This window comes from Bombina bombina, chromosome 4 (genome assembly GCF_027579735.1).
Source record: "Bombina bombina isolate aBomBom1 chromosome 4, aBomBom1.pri, whole genome shotgun sequence".
In the NCBI taxonomy this organism is placed as follows: Eukaryota; Metazoa; Chordata; class Amphibia; order Anura; family Bombinatoridae; genus Bombina; species Bombina bombina.
Window position 1 is genome coordinate 672439730 of NC_069502.1, and position 22993 is coordinate 672462722.

The 22993-nt window shown below is 41.0% G+C and overlaps 1 protein-coding gene across 2 annotated transcripts in view; it reads left to right on the forward strand.

The window, feature by feature from the left end:
* CEP85L (centrosomal protein 85 like) overlaps window positions 1–22993 on the forward strand; it is a 439304-nt gene that overhangs the window by 190277 nt on the left and 226034 nt on the right. For both annotated transcript variants that reach the window (XM_053710792.1, XM_053710791.1), the window contains exon 3: window positions 21109–21875. In XM_053710792.1, coding sequence (XP_053566767.1) covers window positions 21109–21875 — 767 coding nt within the window. The remainder of the gene's footprint in view (window positions 1–21108; window positions 21876–22993) is intronic.

Sequence of the window (22993 nt, forward strand, 5' to 3'; positions counted from 1 at the left end):
CCACAAGGATCATTTTCAGTTCCTAAGGTTTGCTTTTCTGGATCAGCACTTCAAGTTCATAGCACTTCCGTTTGGCTTTGCTACTACACCCAGGATATTTACAAAGGTCCTAGGTGCTTTTACGGCGGTGGCCAGAACTCAAACAATTGCAGTAGCTCCATATCTGTACAATATATTGGTACAGGCACCATCTTTTCGTATGGCAAAGGAACACTGTCTTCTAAATCTTCTTTGATTTTATGGATGGAAGATAAACTTGGTAAAGAGTTTTCTTACTCCATATACCAGGGTGAATTTCCTGGGTACAGTTATTGACTCAGTATCCATGAGGATCTGTCTAACAGATCAGAGACGTCACAAGCTGACATCGGCGTAAGTTGCCCTCCAGGCCGCCTTAAGACCTTCGGTGGCCCAATGCATGGGGGTGATTGGACTTATGGTGTCTTTTATGGACATTATTCCTTTTGCCAGATTCCGTTTTAGACCTTTAAAAATATGCATGCTGAGACAGTGGAATGGCGATCATTCTGACCTGTCACAACAGATCGTTTTGGACAGCCTGTCGAGAGATTCGCTCTCTTGGTGGCTTTGTGAAGATCACCTGTCTTGAGGCACGTGCTTCTTGAGACCGTCCTGGGAGATTGTGACTACGAATGCCAGCCTTTCAGGCTGAGGAGCAGTTTAAGGTGCCAGGAAGGCACAAGGTTTATGGACTAAGGAGGAGTCCTTTCTTCCAATCAATATTTTGGAACTGCAGGCAATCTTTAATGCGCTGAAGGCTTGGCCCCTTCTGGGTTCGTCCCAGTTTATCAGATTCCAATCAGACAATATAACAACGGTTGTTTACATCAACTATCATGGAGGAATGATAAGTTCCTTATCGATGAAAGAGTTGTCTCCAATCCTAGTTGTGTGCTGTCAGCGATCCACATTCCAGGTGTGGACAACTGGGAAGCAGACTTCCTCAGCAGACAGTCTTTTCACCTGGGGGAATGGTCTCTCCACCCCGAGGTGTTTGGAGAGATTTGCAGCAGAATGGGGGATGCTGGAGATGGATCTTATGGCCTCTCATCTAAATGCCAAACTACCCAGGTACGAGTCGAGATCATGGGATCCTCAAGCAGAGTTAATAGACGCTCTGGTGGTTCCATGGAGGTTCAGACTCTTATATCTCTTTCCTCCATTACCTCTTCTCCCTCGTGTGGTGACCTTGTCACAGGGTCCTGCTGATACAGGGTCCCTTCCTACACCAAAATCTAGATTCTCTGAGGCTGACTGCGTAAAGATTGAACGCTTAGTCTTAGCCAGAGTGTCATAGACACATTGATTCAAGCTCATAAGCCGGTTACTCGGCGCACCTACCATAAGGTATGGGGAACTTACCTGCACTGGTGTGAGGCGCATGGTTCTTCTTAGCATAAGGTAAAAGTTGTCAGAATTTTATCTTTTCTCCAGAGTGGTTTGGAGAAGGGTCTATCTGCCAGTTCTCTGAAGGGACAGATATCGGCCCTGTCTGTGTTGCTGCACAAAAGATTAGCTGAACTTCCAAAGGTGCAGTCCTTTGTTAAGGTCTGACAAGGATCAGACCTGTGTTTAGACCTGTGACTCCGCCTTGGAGTCTCAATCTTGTTCTTCGTGTTTTGCAGCAGGCTCCATTTGAGCCCATGCATTCTGTTGACATTAAACTGTTATCTTCAAAAGTTTTGTTTCTATTAGCCATTGCCTCTGCTCGGAGTCTCTGAAATTTCGGCTTTACAGTGTGACCCACCGTACCTAGTTTTTTATGCCGATAAGGCGGTTTTACGTACTAGGTTAGGTTTCCTTCCTAAGGTGGTGTCCGATTGGAACATCAATCAAGAGATAGTTGTTCTTTCCTTTTGTCCCGAAGTTTTACCTTCAGGCTACTAAGGAATTCAGACAATCTTCATCTTTGTTTGTTTATGCAGGTAGATGTAGGGGGCAGTTTTGCTGGAGGAGGGGGTATCAATGGCACTACTAGCCAAGTGTGGCTTAAATACTTTAGATTCCCTGTTTAATCCCTTATCGTCCTTAATGTATGTGGGAAATATTCCCTTGCAAATATTGGACTAGACAAGGTGCTATGTAGTTTTCAACATATGAAACTTTAGGTAGAGAGAAGCTCTAACTCAACAGACTACATATATAGCACTCATAGGGGTTAATATAGGGTATATTTATAAGTAGTATAAAAGACTTTATTCCTTAAGGAAAATCAGAGTTACTGATAGTCTAGTGAGCTTGCGTGTTCAACGTTAAAACATAACTTTTATTGTATCAAAATTAATATAAAATACTGGAAATTAATTTAAAAACACTCTTAGATGCTGGAGGATCAGTAATTAACCAGTTCACATTAGATAGATTCTAGTAAGGTAGGTCATATATTGTGCTGGTTGACTACTTAAGTGTGATTGTATCAAGTTAATTTAAGCTGATACAGACTCATAGCAAGAAGTCTTATAGAATAATTGTGTATATATATATATATGTGAAAAGCGCAACGAAAAAAGATGCTCTGTAATCTTTACTAATAGTAATATTGATGAAGTATCACTTTATATATTATATTATACACAAATGTCACTGGATGTTACAGATTGACCATATATCAGTACAGCTCTACCATTCTGGTTCAGCTCAATACTGTCTGCTTGTGGGTAGCATACTCTGTATATTATAGTGGGGTAATAAGAGTACCATGTACCCTGTTAAAGACATTAATGCTGTTGTAGCTGGAGGATTTAACCTTCTGTGTTAATCTTTGAATACCAAATTGGTACTCCACATAAGGGGAAGCCACTACTTTAATCTATTCAGTAGTGTATTCTTAATATTACCCACACTTGTTTGGATGGCTTCTGTGTTTATACTTGGAATGTTCAATATTGTGATTCACATACATTAGTTGTAAGCTCTTAACATTCTGTTGTAACCCGTAGGTTGGGTATACTAAAATAGCTTCATATGTTTGTTATAGGCTCATATGTTTGGCGTAACACTTGTATACTATGAATTAAAACAGTGCTAAGATTACTTCATAGATTTGTTGTAGGCTTCTGTGTTTGGCCCAACAAGGGGGCAGAAGGCCACTACATCTTCCTTGTCTTTCTGGTTAAGAAGTGGCATCCACTTGGCTTATGAGAAACCTGGACAGCAGCCTCCTGAGAGGATTACAGCTCTTTCCACTACAGCAGTTGCTTCTTCCTGGGCTTTTAAGAATGAAGCCTCTATGAATCAGATTTGTAAGGCTGCTACCTAGTGGTCCTTACATACTTTTTAAAAATTTGATGCGTTTGCTTCAGCTGAAGCAGCTGTTGGGAGAAAGGTTTTGCAGGATGTGGTACCCTCAGATTAGGGTACGCCTCTTTCTTTATTTCCCTCACGTTATTCCTTCAGTGTCCTCTGGAGCTTGGGTATTGCTTTCCCAACAGTAAAGAATATCATCGTGGAGTCTCCCTGCCTTATGGAAAGAAAACAAAATTTATGCTTACCAGATAAATTCCTTTCTTTCCTGGCAGGGAGAGTCCATGACCCCGCCGTTAGATTTTTTTAGGGCGGCTCCCTTTTTGTTATTCTTCTGACACTTTTATACCCTGATGTTTCTCCTACTTTTCCTCGTTTCCTCAGTCGAATGACTGAGGATAGGGGAGTGGGAGGGACATTTAAGCCTTTGACTAGTTAGGGGTTAAATGACAGTTGCTCTGTGGCTTTTTGTGTGTGTGCAAAGTAAAGCAAAACCAAAAATACAGCAAAAAAAAGTCTTTAAAGGGTCATTAAAATAAATAAATGAACTGACTGCCTTTTAAAGGGACACTGAACACAAATTTTTTTATTTCATGATTCAGATAGAGCATGAAATTTTAAGCAACTTTCCAATTTACTCGTATTATCAATTTTTCTTTGTTCTCTTACTATTTCTATTTTAAAAGCAGGAATGTAAATCTTAGCAGCCAACCCATGTTAGGTTCAGCACCATGGATAGCGCTTGCTTATTGGAGGCTTACATTTACCCACCAATAAGCAAGCATAACCCAGGTTCTCAACTAAAAATGTGCCGGCTCCTATGCGTCACATTCCTGCTTTTTAAATAAAGATAGCAAGAGAATAAAGAAAAATTGTTAATAGGAGTAAATTAGAAAGTGGCTTAAAATTGCATGCTCTATCTGAATCATGAAAGAAAAAAATTTGGGTTTAGTGTTCCTTTAATAGCATCTTTTAGAATTGGTCATGTGAACTGCTTATTTTTAAAATGCTGAAAAAATTGGTTTAAAATATTGAAGTATCAGCCTGACTAGGGAAAAATAGCTGAGTGATTTTTTTTTAAATTTCTTAGTTTATTGCTGTTTTTTACAGGAATGAAAATCCACAGTGCCTAGTTTATGCTCCCAGAAACCACCAGCACATCTCCCTTCCCTATAACGTGCCTTAGCAGAATTGCTATGTAATCTGCCATGCTAATAAAGCTCATTTGAGATGATCTCATAGACAACAGGCAGACAAAATGCAGCCTTTTTCGAGAGGCAGAACAAGGGATCTACAGATTTGGTATGCAGGGTTTGCATAATCTCCCAGTCCCAGAAGGAGCAGCTGTGCAAGGAGCCTAATGCCCACATTTGTCTACTATTAACTACCTCCCTGCTGGATACATGTGGTTCTGTGCCTGTGCCTGTGCCAAACATCACCATTAACTCTTAGCTACCAATATTTTTATTGCTGACATATTTTATCTGTATTATTGCTCCACTACTATAACCTGTCAATAAACAAAATGAAATACATTTACATATTATTTACACATGTAAATACACTTATTTATGATGATCTACAGTTACTGTGCACAAACTTTGTGTGCTATAATATATTTAACCCTTTCCGGCAATTGTTTTTTGATTTACACAGCTAAATAGCAAGTCACCGCTAGATGTCGCTATTTAGCTGTGAAATTCAAAAGCGCCTAAGTCGGAATATATCCGACATTTGAGCGCATGCGCTAAAACCTTTTGTCGGATATATTCCGACAAAGAACCGCAAAGGATTAAAGGGACATTTTAGCTGAAAAAATAAAATGTGGTAATTTGTTAGCATTTTTAGCACTAGTACTCTACAGGGAGTGCAGAATTATTAGGCAAGTTGTATTTTTGAGGATTAATTTTATTATTGAACAACAACCATGTTCTCAATGAACCCAAAAAACTCATTAATATCAAAGCTGAATATTTTTGGAAGTAGTTTTTTAGTTTGTTTTTAGTTTTAGCTATTTTAGGGGGATATCTGTGTGTGCAGGTGACTATTACTGTGCATAATTATTAGGCAACTTAACAAAAAACAAATATATACCCATTTCAATTATTTATTTTTACCAGTGAAACCAATATAACATCTCAACATTCACAAATATACATTTCTGACATTCAAAAACAAAACAAAAACAAATCAGTGACCAATATAGCCACCTTTCTTTGCAAGGACACTCAAAAGCCTGCCATCCATGGATTCTGTCAGTGTTTTGATCTGTTCACCATCAACATTGCGTGCAGCAGCAACCACAGCCTCCCAGACACTGTTCACAGAGGTGTACTGTTTTCCCTCCTTGTAAATCTCACATTTGATGATGGACCACAGGTTCTCAATGGGGTTCAGATCAGGTGAACAAGGAGGCCATGTCATTCGATTTTTTTCTTTTATACCCTTTCTTGCCAGCCACGCTGTGGAGTACTTGGACGCGTGTGATGGAGCATTGTCCTGCATGAAAATCATGTTTATCTTGAAGGATGCAGACTTCTTCCTGTACCACTGCTTGAAGAAGGTGTCTTCCAGAAACTGGCAGTAGGACTGGGAGTAGAGCTTGACTCCATCCTCAACCCGAAAAGGCCCCACAAGCTCATCTTTGATGATACCAGCCCAAACCAGTACTCCACCTCCACCTTGCGTCTGAGTCGGACTGGAGCTCTCTGCCCTTTACCAATCCAGCCACGGGCCCATCCATCTGGCCCATCAAGACTCACTCTCATTTCATCAGTCCATAAAACCTTAGAAAAATCAGTCTTGAGATATTTCTTGGCCCAGTCTTGACATTTCAGCTTGTGTGTCTTGTTCAGTGGTGGTCATCTTTCAGCCTTTCTTACCTTGGCCATGTCTCTGAGTATTGCACACCTTGTGCTTTTGGGCACTCCAGTGATGTTGCAGTTCTGAAATATGGCCAAACTGGTGGCAAGTGGCATCTTGGCAGCTGCACGCTTGACTTTTCTCAGTTCATGGGCAGTTATTTTGAGCCTTGGTTTTTCCACACGCTTCTTGCGACCCTGTTGACTATTTTGAATGAAACGCTTGATTGTTCGATGATCACGCTTCAGAAGCTTTGCAATTTTAAGAGTGCTGCATCCCTCTGCAAGATATCTCACTATTTTTGACTTTTCTGAGCCTGTCAAGTCCTTCTTTTGACCCATTTTGCCAAAGGAAAGGAAGTTGCCTAATAATTATGCACACCTGATATAGGGTGTTGATGTCATTAGACCACACCCCTTCTCATTACAGAGATGCACATCACCTAATATGCTTAATTGGTAGTAGGCTTTTGAGCCTATACAGCTTGGAGTAAGACAACATGCATAAAAAGGATGATGTGGTCAAAATACTCATTTGCCTATTAATTCTGCACTCCCTGTATGCTTACAGTGTTTTTTGAATTCCCATGAGTTAGTCCTTCCTGAGCCGTACTCTGTCTAAGGGGGTTAGATTACAAGTGGAACGAGGACATCTTAGTGCTATATTGTATGTTAACACACATGAGTGCGATTAATGGCACTTTTATTTTTGTGCTCCTAATTAAAGTCCAAAGTTTATAGTCTTTGTTGCGCTAACATCTGCATGACGGATAGCACAGGTGTACTCAATCCTTCACATAATAGACTTCTGTGGGGGAGCACAGTAAAATTCATGTTGTATATCGCTCCTGAGCTATGCGGAGGGTGCACAAGTATTGGACTTCTTCATATAGTTATGTGCTATTCAGTAATAATAATAATGGTTTACTTCAGGTCTTACATTTTACAGTGCCATTTTGGACTGTGGTAAAACTCTTTAAAGGGACAGTCTAGGCCAAAATAAACTTTCATGATTCAGATAGGGCATGTAATTTTAAACAATTTTCCAATTTACTTTTATCACCAATTTTGCTTTGTTCTTAGACCTTGAACGCCACCTCTTTTCAGAATGCATTTTAACAATTTTTCACCACTAGAGGGTGTTAGTTCATGTTTTTCATATAGATAACACTGTGCTCATGCACGTAAACTTATCTGGGAGCCAGCACTGATTGGCTAAACTGCAAGTCTGTCAAAAGAACCGAAATACGGGGGCAGTTTGCAGAGGCTTAGATACAAGATAATCACAGAGGTAAAAAGTATATAAATATAACTGTGTTGGTTATTCAAAACTGGGGAATTGGGTAATAAAGGGATTATCTATCTTTTAAAACAATAACATTTTTGGTGTAGACTGTCCCTTTAAGGACCAATAAATACGGTAGAATTTCATAATCAACAAATGCATAATAAAAAGACAATAGCACATACTTTTAAATGAACCTCAGATTTTTTTTTTAGATACATTTTCAAATGTACTTAAATTTGCCTGCCCCTTTAGGCGTTTCATGTGACAGCCATCAGTCAGATGTATACATGAAGTCTTGCACATGCTCAGTGTGAAATGGTGCCTCAGAGTGTGCATCGAAAAAAACTGCACAATTTTATAATAGAAGTAAATTGAAATGTCTCTTAAAACTGAATTCTCTGTCTGAATCATGAACGTTTAATTTTTACTTTAGTGTCTCTAACTCACCGCTTGTAATATGAGCACAATGATTGCTAATTGCGCTCCCTGCACTATTCATTAAAAGTATAGGCCACTCTGAAAAAGTTTTGGCCATGTTAAGATGCTTTTGCTAAACTATCTAATTATCCACTTGTAATACCTGATTGTGTGTTATTCTTATGCAAAAGATAACACACCCTGCACTATTGATTATGCTGCACTTGTAATCCAGCCCATAGTAAGGTATACTAGTGCAGCGGTTGCCAAATATATATGAAACCAAGTAGTCCACAAACAATGTTTGTGTTAATGCAGAATAAAATACAAATAAAGTTGTGAGCCAGAAGTACAATTTTATCACCTGCGGCATCCCTGGCACCTACCTTTTGTTTAATTGACAGTCTAGTCAATATTAAACTTTCATGATTCAGATAGGGCATGTAATTTTAAACAACTTTCCAATTTATTTTTATCACCAAATATGCTTTGTTCTCTTGGTATTCATTTTTGAAAGCTAAACCTAGGTAGGAGGCTCAAACTGATTTCTAAACTGTTGAAAACGGCTCTTATCTCAGTTAATTTTGAAAATGTGCACAGTTAGACAGTGCTAGTTCATTTGTGTCGTATACACCCCAGTGTGCTCACTCCTGTGGAGTTATTTATGAGTCAGCACTGATTGGCTAAAATACATGTCCGTCAAAAGCACTGAGATAAGGGGGCAGTCTGCAGAGGCTTAGATACAAGGTAATCACAGTGTATTAATATAACAATATTGGCTTTTCAAACTGGAGAATAGGTAACAAAGGGATTATCTATCTTTTTTAAAGGGCCAGTAAACCTAGCAAATAATGTTATATAATTCTGAACATAGTGCAGAATTATATAACATTTGCTTAGCGCCAGATCTCTAAAGTGAAGGGTTAAATAGATATCTCACAAAGAAATCAGAACACCGATCCTGGCTCTACTGGGCGGGTCTGTTTTCTTCTCCTAAGGGCATCTGGGCACGCTGTCTAATCACAGCTGGCCCGATCGTGCTATTAAACTCAATGTAGCTCGCTCCCGCTACCAGAGCAGGAGCGAGCTACATTGAGTTTCATAGCACGATCAGGCTTGCTGTGACAGCGTGCCCGCGATGCGCTTTGGAGAAGAAAACAGACCTGCTCAGTAGAGCCAGGAGCGGTGTTCTGTTTTCTTTGCAAGATATCTATTTAACCCTTCACTTTAGAAATCTGGCGCTAAGCTAATGTTATATAATTCTGCACTATGTGCAGAGTTATATAACATTATTTGCTAGGTTTACTGGAACTTTAAACAATACAAAGTTTCAAGTAGGCTGTCCCTTTAAGCCATGCTTAAAGTGATAGTAAACTCTCTCCTTTTTAAAATCAGATCCTGACTGTCAGTGATATTTTTGATGGAGTTTATTTCATAAGTTGTAATGAAGTTGCCTGTAACTTACTTTTTAATATAGATATATGAAATTTGAATACCCTGCACTCCACTGCCTACTTCAAAAGTAAATTTTTCCGATTGCTGAACAATTCAAACTGTTAGCTCAGAGAAAAATGTACTTTTGAAATGGGCGGCGAAGCTCTGGGAATTCAAATTTCATATCTATATTAAAAAGTAAGTTATAGCGCAAGTTCATTACACCCAATGAATTAAACTTCCATCTAAAATATCACTAAAAGTCCGGATCTGATTTTAAAAAGGGGAGAGTTTACCATCACTTTAAGTGTTGACAAGTTAAATCTGTTTATTTTTCCATTCATTCATATGCCCTCTTACGGGTTCAAAGTATAATTTTCTTTAGAGATGTCTTTGTGTTTTGCCAATGCGCTTTATGTAATTGAATTATGAATATGTTTTCAGTTGAAATATCCTATATAATAAAAGGCTGTGTGTTTGTCCGAAGCTGTCATGTGCAGTAGAGACTGCGCGCGAGGACAAACACACCTGGCCTTCCAACTGACCTGACGTGTGGTGGAGTGGGCGTGGCCAGGCAGGTGCGACGTGGGCGGGATGCGGGCGGGGTCAGATGCCGTGAGAGACAGAGAGCTCTAAAGAGGGGGGATAGAGAGAGCAGAAGAGGGGGGATAAAGAGAGGGAGAGAGACAGCAAAAGAAAGGGGGGGGGTGCAAAAGAGAGGAAGAGAGAGAGCAAAAGAGAGAGGAGAGAGAGAGACCAAAAGAGAGGGGGAGAGAGAGCAAAAGAGAGGGGAGGGGGGTGAGAGCACAAAAGAGAGGGGGGAGAGTGCAAGTGCAAAAGAGAGAAGAGAGAGAGCGCAAAAGAGAGGGGGGAGAGAGCACAAAAGAGAAGGGGGGGAGCACAAAAGAGAAGGGGAGAGAGCGCAAAAGAGAGGGAGGGGAGAGAGCGCAAAAGAGAGGGAGGGGAGAGAGCGCAAAAGAGAGGGAGGGGAGAGAGCGCAAAAGAGAGGGAGGGGAGAGAGCGCAAAAGAGAGGGAGGGGAGAGAACGCAAAAGAGGAGGGGGGAGAGAGAGCGCAAAAGAGGAGGGGGGAGAGAGAGCGCAAAAGAGGAGGGGGGAGAGAGAGCAAAAGAGGAGGAGGGGGGAGAGAGAGAGCAAAAGAGGAGGGGGGAGAGAGAGAGCAAAAGAGGAGGGGGGAGAGAGAGAGAGAGAGAGAGCAAAAGAGGAGGGGGGAGAGAGAGCAAAAGAGAGAGGGGGAGAGAGAGAGCAAAAGAGAGGGGAGAAAGAGAGAGCAAAAGAGAGGGGAGAAAGAGAGAGAGCAAGGGGTGGGACCGCTGTACTGCAAAAAATGGCCCGTGTACACAGGCTTTAGGACTAGTATGTTTCTAATGTGCTAAAAGAGCTGTCTAAGCTAGTTTCAGTGCATCACTAGGGAGAATCATATAAGTGTAGTTAGCACAGTATTCAGGTTAAGAACATGGCTAGCTGAGAAACAAGAAAAGCAGATAATCCTTTACTGCTGTATTCTCGGCCATCTGTTCCTCTCAGCTGCACTTAACCTTGTTCTTTTATTTACCAATTACATTTCGTTCTCATGTTTATCATTGTCACACACTGTGTCACTAAGCTGTGGGTATGATTGAGGTGGTAGATGAGAGAAGCAGACCTTACATATACAGCAAGGTCTGTGTCACTTTATACGGTATTCCTATCCTGCCCTGGTAAACTGGTATGCAAGGGTTTGTTGGAGGCTAGTTGCTCTGTTATGTTCCTTGGTTTGAAATCTAATAGCATATGTTATCAGTTTCCATTGAAATTTGAACATTAAACTAAAACAATGTCATTGAGTAGTAAAAAGCCTTTGTAAATATCTGTACTACTAGCAAGTAAAACAGAGTTTGCATTTATGTTTCTCTTGTTAAGTGTATCCAGTCCACGGATCATCCATTACTTATGGGATATTAACTCCTCCCCAACAGGAAGTGCAAGAGGATTCACCCAGCAGAGCTGCTATATAGCTCCTCCCCTAACTGCCATTACCAGTCATTCTCTTGCACCCAACGAATAGATAGGATGTGTGAGAGGACTGTGGTGATTATACTTAGTTTCATACCTTCAATCAAAAGTTTGTTATTTTATAATAGCACCGGAGTGTGTTATTCCTTCTCTGGTAGAATTTGAAGAAGAATCTACCTGAGTTTTTCTATGATTTTAGCCGGAGTAGTTAAGATCATATTGCTGTTTCTCGGCCATCTGAGGAGAGGTAAACTTCAGATCAGGGGACAGCGGGCAGATTAATCTGCAAAGAGGTATGTAGCAGCTTATTATTTTCTGACAATGGAATTGATGAGAAAATTCTGCCATACCGATATAATGTAAACTCAGCCTTAAATGCAGTAGCAGCAACTGGTATCAGGCTGTCATGTATGTATATTTTACACTTCAGTATTCTGGGGAATGGCACTTCACTGGAATTATACTGTATGCATAAAACTTTAGCCTAATTTGCAGGGACTAGCAACAGGCTTTTTAATAACACTCAATTTATTAATGTTAAACATTTTGCTGGCATGTAAAATCGTTTAATTTCTTCTGTTATGTGTGATCAGTCCACGGGTCATCATTACTTCTGGGATATAACTCCTCCCCAACAGGAAATGCAAGAGGATTCACCCAGCAGAGCTGCATATAGCTCCTCCCCTCTACGTCAGTCCCAGTCATTCTCTTGCACCCAACGACTAGATAGGATGTGTGAGAGGACTATGGTGATTATACTTAGTTTTTATGACTTCAATCAAAAGTTTGTTATTTTAAAATAGCACCGGAGCGTGTTATTACTTCTCTGGCAGAGTTTGAGGAAGAATCTGACAGAGATTTTTTACTATGATTTTAACCGGAGTCGTTAAGATCATATTGCTGTTCTCGACCATCTGAGGGAGGTAAAGGCTTCAGATCAGGGGACAGCGGGCAGATGAATCTGCATTGAGGTATGTGGCAGTTTTTATTTTCTGAATGGAATTGATGAGAAAAGCCTGCCATACCGTTAAAATGACATGTATGTATACACTTCAGTATTCTGGGGATGGTATTTCACCGGAACTACTGTGTTAAGGTCACTAATCCTTTTAATAACTATTCTCATGTTAAACGTTTTTGCTGGAATGTAGAATCGTTTACATTGCTGAGGTACTGTGTGAATAAATGTTTGGGCATTATTTTCCACCTGGCAGTTTTTTGCTTTAATTGTGACAGTTTCGTTTCTCTTCACTGCTGTGTGGGAGAGGGAGGGGCCGTTTTTGGCGCTCTTTGCTACGCATCAAAAAATTCCAGTCAGCTACTTTTATATGTCCTGCATGATCCGGTTCATTTCTGACAGATCTCAGGGGTCTTCAAACTTCTTTGAAGGGAGGTAAATTCTCTCAGCAGAGCTGTGAGAATTCTTATAGTGACTGTGTATAAAAAACGTTGTTTTGTTTTCTTATGTACAAATTTAATTAGTGTTGTTTTTTACTAATGGGAACAAACCTTTGCTAAAAGTTGTGTTGTTTTAAAATTTGATGCAATAACTGTTTTTCAGTTCATTATTTCAACTGTCATTTAATCGTTAGTACCTCTTTGAGGCACAGTACGTTTTTTGCTAAAAAAGATTATAACCAAGTTGTAAGTTTTTTGCTAGTATGTTAAACATGTCTGACTCAGAGGAAGATATCTGTGTCATTTGTTCCAATGCCAAGGTGGAGCCCAATAGAAATTTATGTACTAACTGTATTGATGCTACTTTAAATAAAAGTCAATCTGTACAATGTGAACAAATTTCACCAAACAGCGAGGGGAGAGTTATGCCGACTAACTCGCCTCACGCGACAGTACCTGCATCTCCCGCCCGGGAGGTGCGTGATATTTTGGCGCCTAGTACATCTGGGCGGCCATTACAGATAACATTACAAGATATGGCTACTGTTATGACTGAAGTTTTGTCTAAATTACCCGAACTAAGAGGCAAGCGTGATCACTCTGGGGTGAGAACAGAGTGCGCTGACAATGCTAGGGCCATGTCTGATACTGCGTCACAGCTCGCAGAGCATGAGGACGGAGAGCTTCATTCTGTGGGTGACGGTTCTGATCCAAACAGATTGGACTCAGATATTTCAAATTTTAAATTTAAATTGGAGAACCTCCGTGTACTACTAGGGGAGGTCTTAGCAGCTCTCAACGATTGTAACACTGTTGCAATACCAGAGAAACTGTGTAGGTTGGATAAATACTTTGCGGTACCGGCGAGTACTGACGTTTTTCCTATACCTAAGAGACTAACTGAAATTGTTACTAAGGAGTGGGATAGACCCGGTGTGCCGTTCTCACCCCCTCCAATATTTAGAAAGATGTTTCCAATAGACGCCACCACTCGGGACTTATGCGTCTTTTACACAATCTGGATGTAGTTCGTGCCCTCAAGTTCTACTTGCAGGCAACTAAAGATTTTCGCCAAACTTCTTCCTTGTTTGTCGTTTACTCTGGACAGAGGAGAGGTCAAAAAGCTTCTGCTACCTCTCTCTCTTTTTGGCTTCGTAGCATAATACGTTTAGCCTATGAGACTGCTGGACAGCAGCCTCCTGAAAGAATTACAGCTCACTCCACTAGAGCTGTGGCTTCCACTTGGGCCTTTAAGAATGAGGCCTCTGTTGAACAGATTTGCAAGGCTGCAACTTGGTCTTCGCTTCATACTTTTTCCAAATTTTACAAATTTGACACTTTTGCTTCTTCGGAGGCTATTTTTGGGAGAAAGGTTCTTCAGGCAGTGGTTCCTTCTGTATAATGAGCCTGCCTATCCCTCCCGTCATCCGTGTACTTTTGCTTTGGTATTGGTATCCCAGAAGTAATGATGACCCGTGGACTGATCACACATAACAGAAGAAAACATAATTTATGCTTACCTGATAAATTCCTTTCTTCTGTTGTGTGATCAGTCCACGGCCCGCCCTGTTTTAAGGCAGGTAAATATCTTTTAAATTATACTCCAGTCACCACTTCACCCTTGGTTACTCCTTTCTCGTTGTTTCTTGGTCGAATGACTGGGACTGACGTAGAGGGGAGGAGCTATATGCAGCTCTGCTGGGTGAATCCTCTTGCATTTCCTGTTGGGGAGGAGTTATATCCCAGAAGTAATGATGACCCGTGGACTGATCACACAACAGAAGAAAGGAATTTATCAGGTAAGCATAAATTATGTTTTTCTGAGGTACTGGGTGAAAAAATGTTTTGGGCACTATTTTTTTCCACTTGGCAGTCGTTTTATTTAATTTATGACAGTTTACTGATCTCTCTCACTGTTATGTGTGAGGGGGAGAGGTGCTTTTGCTATGCATCAAAAAATTCAGTCAGAAGTTTATTGTCTTCCCTGCATGATCCGGTTCAGAACTCAGGGGTCTTCAAAACTTGTTTTGAGTGAGGTAATCACTCACAGCAGAGCTGTGAGATTGTAGTTGACTGTGATAAAAAAACGTTTATTTCTGTATTTTTTTTTTTTTTCTGCTATCAGGGTTAGTTATCCTTTGCTAATGGGAGCAATCCTTTGCTAAAATTGTGTTTTTTACAAAGATTTGATGCTATAACTTTTCAGTTTATTAATTTTCAACTGTCATAACTTTTTCTGTGCTTCTTATAGGCACAGTACGTTTTCATATTATAGTAAATTACTTGAAAAGTATTTCCAAGTTGCTAGTTTATTTGCTAGTGTGTTAAACATGTCTGATTCAGAGGAAGATATCTGTGCTATATGTGCTAAAGCCAAAGTGGAGCCCAATAGAAATTTATGTACTAACGGTATTGATGCTACTTTAAATAAAAGTCAATCTGTACAAATTGAACATATTTCACCAAACAACGAGGGGAGAGTTATGCCGACTAACTCGCCTCACGTGTCAGTACCTGCATCTCCCGCTCGGGAGGTGCGTGATATTGTAGCGCCGAGTACATCTGGGCGGCCATTACAAATCACATTACAGAATATGGCTACTGTTATGACTGAAGTTTTGGCTAAATTACCAGAACTAAGAGGTAAGCGTGATCACTCTGGGGTGAGAACAGAGTGCGCTGATAATATTAGGGCCATGTCAGACACTGCGTCACAATTTGCAGAACATGAGGACGGAGAGCTTCATTCTGCGGGTGACGGTTCTGATCCAAATAAACTGGATTCAGATATTTCAAATTTTAAATTTAAGCTGGAAAACCTCCGTGTATTACTAGGGGAGGTGTTAGCGGCTCTGAATGATTGTAACACAGTTGCAATACCAGAGAAAATGTGTAGGTTGGATAAATATTTTTCGGTACCGGCGAGTACTGACGTTTTTCCTATACCTAAGAGACTTACTGAAATTGTTACTAAGGAGTGGGATAGACCCGGTGTGCCGTTCTCACCCCCTCCGATATTTAGAAAGATGTTTCCAATAGACGCCACCACACGGGACTTATGGCAAACGGTCCCTAAGGTGGAGGGAGCAGTTTCTACTTTAGCTAAGCGTACCACTATCCCGGTGGAGGATAGCTGTGCCTTTTCAGATCCAATGGATAAAAAGTTAGAGGGTTACCTTAAGAAAATGTTTGTTCAACAAGGTTTTATATTGCAACCTCTTGCATGCATTGCGCCTGTAACGGCTGCAGCAGCATTTTGGTTTGAGTCTCTGGAAGAGACACTTGAATCAGCTCCATTAGATGAGATTACACACAAGCTTAAAGCCCTTAAGTTAGCTAACTCATTTATTTCAGATGCCGTAGTACATTTAACTAAACTTACGGCTAAGAATTCCGGATTCGCCATTCAGGCACGCAGAGCACTGTCGCTAAAATCCTGGTCAGCTGACGTTACTTCTAAATCTAAATTGCTTAATATACCTTTCAAAGGGCAGACCTTATTCGGGCCCGGGTTGAAAGAAATTATCGCTGACATTACAGGAGGTAAAGGCCATGCCCTGCCTCAAGACAGAGCCAAACCTAAGGCTAGACAGTCTAATTTTCGTTCCTTTCGTAATTTCAAAGCAGGAGCAGCATCAACTTCCTCTGCACCAAAACAGGAAGGAGCTGTTGCTCGCTACAGACAAAGCTGGAGACCTAACCAGTCCTGGAACAAGGGCAAGCAGGCCAGGAAACCTGCTGCTGCCCCTAAGACAGCATGAATCGAGGGCCCCCGATCCGGGAACGGATCTAGTGGGGGGCAGACTTTCTCTCTTCGCCCAGGCTTGGGCAAGAGATGTCCAGGATCCCTGGGCGTTAGAGATCATATCTCAGGGATACCTTCTAGACTTCAAATTCTCTCCCCCAAGAGGGAGATTTCATCTGTCAAGGTTGTCAACAAACCAAATAAAGAAAGAGGCATTTCTACGCTGCGTACAAGATCTTTTATTAATGGGAGTGATCCATCCGGTTCCGCGGTCGGAACAAGGACAAGGGTTTTACTCAAATCTGTTTGTGGTTCCCAAAAAAGAGGGAACTTTCAGGCCAATCTTGGATTTAAAGATCCTAAACAAATTCCTAAGAGTTCCATCGTTCAAAATGGAAACTATTCGGACAATTTTACCCATGATCCAAAAGGGTCAGTACATGACCACAGTGGATTTAAAGGATGCTTACTTTCACATACCGATTCACAAAGATCATTACCGGTATCTAAGGTTTGCCTTTCTAGACAGGCATTACCAGTTTGTAGCTCTTCCATTCGGATTGGCTATGGCTCCGAGAATCTTCACAAAGGTTCTGGGTGCTCTTCTGGCGGTACTAAGACCGCGAGGAATTGCGGTAGCTCCGTACCTAGACGACATTCTGATACAAGCTTCAAGCTTTCAAACTGCCAAGTCTCATACAGAGTTAGTACTGGCATTTCTAAGGTCGCATGGATGGAAGGTGAACGAAAAGAAGAGTTCTCTCTTTCCACTCACAAGAGTTCCCTTCTTGGGGACTCTTATAGATTCTGTAGAAATGAAGATTTACCTGACAGAAGACAGGTTAACAAAGCTTCAAAATGCATGCCGTGTCCTTCATTCCATTCAACACCCGTCAGTAGCTCAATGCATGGAGGTGATCGGCTTAATGGTAGCAGCAATGGACATAGTACCCTTTGCACGCCTACATCTCAGACCGCTGCAATTGTGCATGCTAAGTCAGTGGAATGGGGATTACTCAGACTTGTCCCCTACTCTGAATCTGGATCAAGAGACCAGAAATTCTCTTCTATGGTGGCTTTCTCGGCCACATCTGTCCAGGGTGATGCCATTCAGCAGGCCGGACTGGACAATTGTAACAACAGACGCCAGCCTACTAGGTTGGGGCGCTGTCTGGAATTCTCTGAAGGCTCAGGGACAATGGAATCAGGAGGAGAGTCTCCTACCAATAAACATTCTGGAATTGAGAGCAGTTCTCAATGCCCTTCTGGCTTGGCCCCAGTTAACAACTCGGGGGTTCATCAGGTTTCAGTCGGACAACATCACGACTGTAGCTTACATCAACCGTCAGGGAGGGACAAGAAGCTCCCTAGCAATGATGGAAGTATCAAAGATAATTCGCTGGGCAGAGTCTCACTCTTGCCACCTGTCAGCAATCCACATCCCGGGAGTGGAGAACTGGGAGGCGGATTTCTTAAGTCGTCAGACTTTTCATCCGGGGGAGTGGGAACTTCATCCGGAGGTCTTTGCCCAAATACTTCGACGTTGGGGCAAACCAGAGATAGATCTCATGGCGTCTCGACAGAACGCCAAGCTTCCTTGTTACGGGTCCAGATCCAGGGATCCGGGAGCGGTTCTGATAGATGCTTTGACAGCACCTTGGACCTTCGGGATGGCTTATGTGTTTCCACCCTTCCCGATGCTTCCTCGATTGATTGCCAGAATCAAACAGGAGAGAGCATCAGTGATTCTAATAGCACCTGCATGGCCACGCAGGACTTGGTATGCAGATCTAGTGGACATGTCATCCTGTCCACCTTGGTCGCTACCTCTGAAACAGGACCTTCTGATCCAGGGTCCCTTCAAACATCAAAATCTAATTTCTCTGAAGCTGACTGCTTGGAAATTGAACGCTTGATTTTATCAAAACGTGGTTTTTCTGAGTCAGTTATTGATACCTTAATACAGGCTAGGAAGCCTGTTACCAGAAAGATTTACCATAAGATATGGCGCAAATACTTATATTGGTGCGAATCCAAGAGTTACTCATGGAGTAAGGTTAGGATTCCGAGGATATTGTCTTTTCTACAAGAAGGTTTAGAAAAGGGTTTATCCGCTAGTTCCTTAAAGGGACAGATTTCAGCTCTGTCCATTCTTTTACACAAACGTCTGTCAGAAGTTCCGGACGTTCAAGCTTTTTGTCAGGCTTTAGCTAGGATCAAGCCTGTGTTTAAAACTGTTGCTCCACCATGGAGTTTGAACTTAGTTCTTAATGTTTTACAGGGGGTTCCGTTTGAACCCCTTCATTCCATTGATATCAAGTTGTTATCTTGGAAAGTTCTGTTTTTAATGGCGATTTCCTCGGCTCGAAGAGTCTCTGAGTTATCTGCCTTACATTGTGATTCTCCTTATCTGATTTTTCATTCAGACAAGGTAGTTCTGCGTACTAAACCTGGGTTCCTACCTAAGGTGGTCACTAACAGGAATATCAATCAAGAGATTGTGGTTACATCTTTGTGTCCTAATCCTTCTTCGAAAAAGGAACGTCTGCTACACAATCTAGATGTAGTCCGTGCCCTGAAATTTTATCTACAGGCAACTAAGGATTTTCGACAAACGTCTTCCCTGTTTGTCGTTTATTCTGGTCAGAGGAGAGGTCAAAAAGCTTCGGCTACCTCTCTCTCCTTTTGGCTTCGTAGCATAATACGGTTAGCCTATGAGACTGCTGGACAGCAGCCTCCTGAAAGAATTACAGCACATTCTACTAGAGCTGTGGCTTCCACTTGGGCCTTTAAGAATGAGGCTTCTGTTGAACAGATTTGCAAGGCTGCAACTTGGTCTTCTCTTCATACTTTTTCCAAATTTTACAAATTTGACACTTTTGCTTCTTCGGAGGCTGTTTTTGGGAGAAAGGTTCTTCAGGCAGTGGTTCCTTCCGTATAAAGAGCCTGCCTGTCCCTCCCGTCATCCGTGTACTTTAGCTTTGGTATTGGTATCCCATAAGTAATGGATGATCCGTGGACTGGATACACTTAACAAGAGAAAACATAATTTATGCTTACCTGATAAATTTATTTCTCTTGTAGTGTATCCAGTCCACGGCCCGCCCTGTCACTTTAAGGCAGGTAATTTTTCCATTAAACTACAGTCACCACTGTACCCTATGGTTTTCCTTTCTCTGCATGTTTTCGGTCGAATGACTGGTAATGGCAGTTAGGGGAGGAGCTATATAGCAGCTCTGCTGGGTGAATCCTCTTGCACTTCCTGTTGGGGAGGAGTTAATATCCCATAAGTAATGGATGATCCGTGGACTGGATACACTACAAGAGAAATAAATTTATCAGGTAAGCATAAATTATGTTTTTGTGAACTGGTGTAATACTATGAGGTGGAGCTTGACTTCACTAATCACAGGCACCAGCAATACACAGCTCCAAGAATGTCTACAGGCGATGTCTATTATACATTGTGTATTGGTATTCTCCTTCTGGTTCATTGGTCTAATTTGTATTTTAAATAGGATACTAAACCTAAATCACATATCTGTAATGTCTAGCCTTGATCAGTATAGTAATTAGAAAGGTAATAGTCGTTTTAAATAAATTTACTGTATACTAGATTTGGCATTTTAGAACACAAAATACAAACCAAAGATGCAGACAGAGGAGATTGTGACTTACTGGCTGGAAAAATTGTAAGTTTTTTTTATTTAAAAAAAAGAAAGAAAAAGAAGTCTGGATTTCGGAATAATTTGGCTTTTTGAAATTTCGGATTTAAGGATTTGTACCTGTATTATATTTTAATGTACTATGGTCCAGATTTATCAAGGTGTCCTGTAGCTGAGATTTAAGAAGCAGTGGTCATCATACCACACACATATACCACACACATATACCACACACACACACACACATACATACATACATACATACATATACATACACACACACACACACACATACATACATACATACATACATACATACATACATATACACACACACACACACATACATACATTCATACATACATACATATACACACACACACATACATACATACATATACACACATACATACATACATACATACACATACATACATATACACACATACATACATACACACATACATACATATACACACATACATACATACATACATACATACATACATATACACACATACATACATACATACATATACACACATACATACATATACACACATATACATACATACATACATACATACACACATACCACATACATATACATACATACACACATATATACACACACACATATACACACACCACACACATACCACACACACACACACTAACACACTCACTTTTAAAATGTTTTGATTGACCATCTGCTATTTTTTTTTTTTTTAAAGGGATGTTAGTCATTTTTATATGTGAATCTCCAGAAATTAATCACTACATTGCAAATGATCTGCAAACAAAATATACAGCATGTTAAAATGTTTTACAGTACAGGATTTAACCTATTGAAAAGCTTCTTCAGTGGTATTTAACTTGCCTCCTTTGTTGTGGCCAGATAATTGAGCTCCTTTATCTATCTAGCAATCACTGTGCAGTATGTTTTGAATGCTCCCAGAAATACAGTCAACATTTTTTACTTCATGTTTCATGTATAACTGTTGTTTCTATTTTCTCCTTAGATCACTCAACTTCCAGTGGCACATCACTATTTAAACCAGTCCCAAACCTGGTTTGTCTACCTACTGCCCATGTCATGCCCTCTACAGCCAGATCTTCATTACTCAGGCACAGAGAGGAGAAGGTAGACCCTTCCCACTGGAACAGCAGCTACTCTCTGCCTGGTGGAAACAGGAACTATGTGTTGCCTGATACTTCTCTTGACATGAAAGACTCCAGGCCCATGAAGAAATGGGCTTCCCTGTCTAAACTGAGCGTGCAGGATGCTTTCAGTGAAGATGGCCGTACTGATAAAACAGGGTCTCGCCATAGCCTTGATCGCTTGGGAGGTAGAGACAGTACCATGTCGCAACAATCCTATGGGCACCGGCCTTCCTGCCTGCACCACAGCATGGAGCTGTTAAAAGTGGATGATAAAGACATGGACAAAAAGCCATTTGTAGGCATTGACTGCAAATATAAGTATGACAGCTGCAGCAATAGTAGTGACTTTCTTAGCTCAGCCCCATCCAGTAGGAGACATACTTTAGACATGACCTACAGTGCCTTACCTGAAAGCAAACCTCCTGTTAGCGAATCCTATGGTCAAAAGTACAACTCCCTTGGCTACCAGAGTGGTGTCCCTCTCCAGCCCTCAGTGAGGACTCAGATGTGGCTTACAGAACAGCTCCATGCAAATTCTCAAGACCGCAGGACGGCTGAGGAATTGTGTGGTTTGTCTTCTTGGCAGCAGCTGGAGCATCTTCGCCAGGATACAGAACATTCAAAGGTAAAACTATCTGGTTATTTACTGCCATCTTGTGGGCAAAAGTAAAATTTGCATCAACCCTTTTTTTTTTTTTTTTTTTTTTTTTTAATGTCAATATTCTTGATAAGTGTAGAAGCTTAACCGGACATTTTTTTAAGCATTGAATTGCTGAATACTGCACATAAAAATAGGTTTTATTGCATGTACAATGGTTAGTTGTAAAGCCAAGGATACAACTCTTTTGGTGCCTGATATAATTCATCTACCTGGTCACTATTGCAGTCAGAGGCCACAAGTCACTGAACCAGAACACAGCTCACTTCTTGCTAAGTCAGTCAGCATTCATAGTGAACCACTAATGACCACTTGACTCTCTCACTTTTTCTCAGCCATCCATATCAACTTGTTTACATTGGAAGTGTACCAAATGTGCTTTCTGGTTTTTATCTGACATCTAAATCTACTTCCAGTTGATCCTAAGCATGGCACTGGATACACATGCTGACTCTGTGTTTACACATTTAGGGCAAGATTTATCATTGCTATTCTCCTATATTTGCCCCTAAAAATGCGCATGAGAAATAATGCTCCTATTTATCATTCAAAAATGTGCCTACAATTGGACAAATGTTTGATTGTAAAATTCTCCTACTCTGTTCCCATTCTCCTTAAAGTACTCATTAATTCGACTAGTTACAAACAATGAAAACTTAGATCTATTTTCTTCCATGACCGTTTGTTTAAGAGGGGCATTAAAAGACCAGGAAATACAGTAGATTTGCATGATCAACAAATGCATGATAAAAAAACCCCAATGCATAGAGCTCAATTTATTAAGCTAAGGTGAACAGAGGCATACATATGCACCCCTGTTTGCCGCAGCTCGCTTCTGGCAGACAGAATTCCACTGGTGGAATTCAGTATTGCGCAAGAATGCTATTTTGCGCACTTGTGCAACGCTGCCCTCTGGCTGTGCACAGCCAATCACGTGCGGGCAGGAGCTATCAATCTCCCTGGTCGGACGAGACTGGCGGAGATTGAAATTCTCCACCTAAGAGGTGAAGAGTTAGGGAAGCAGCACTGCTTCATACATAAGAAGCCTTTGATAAATCGACCCCATAATCTGAACTTCAAATGAG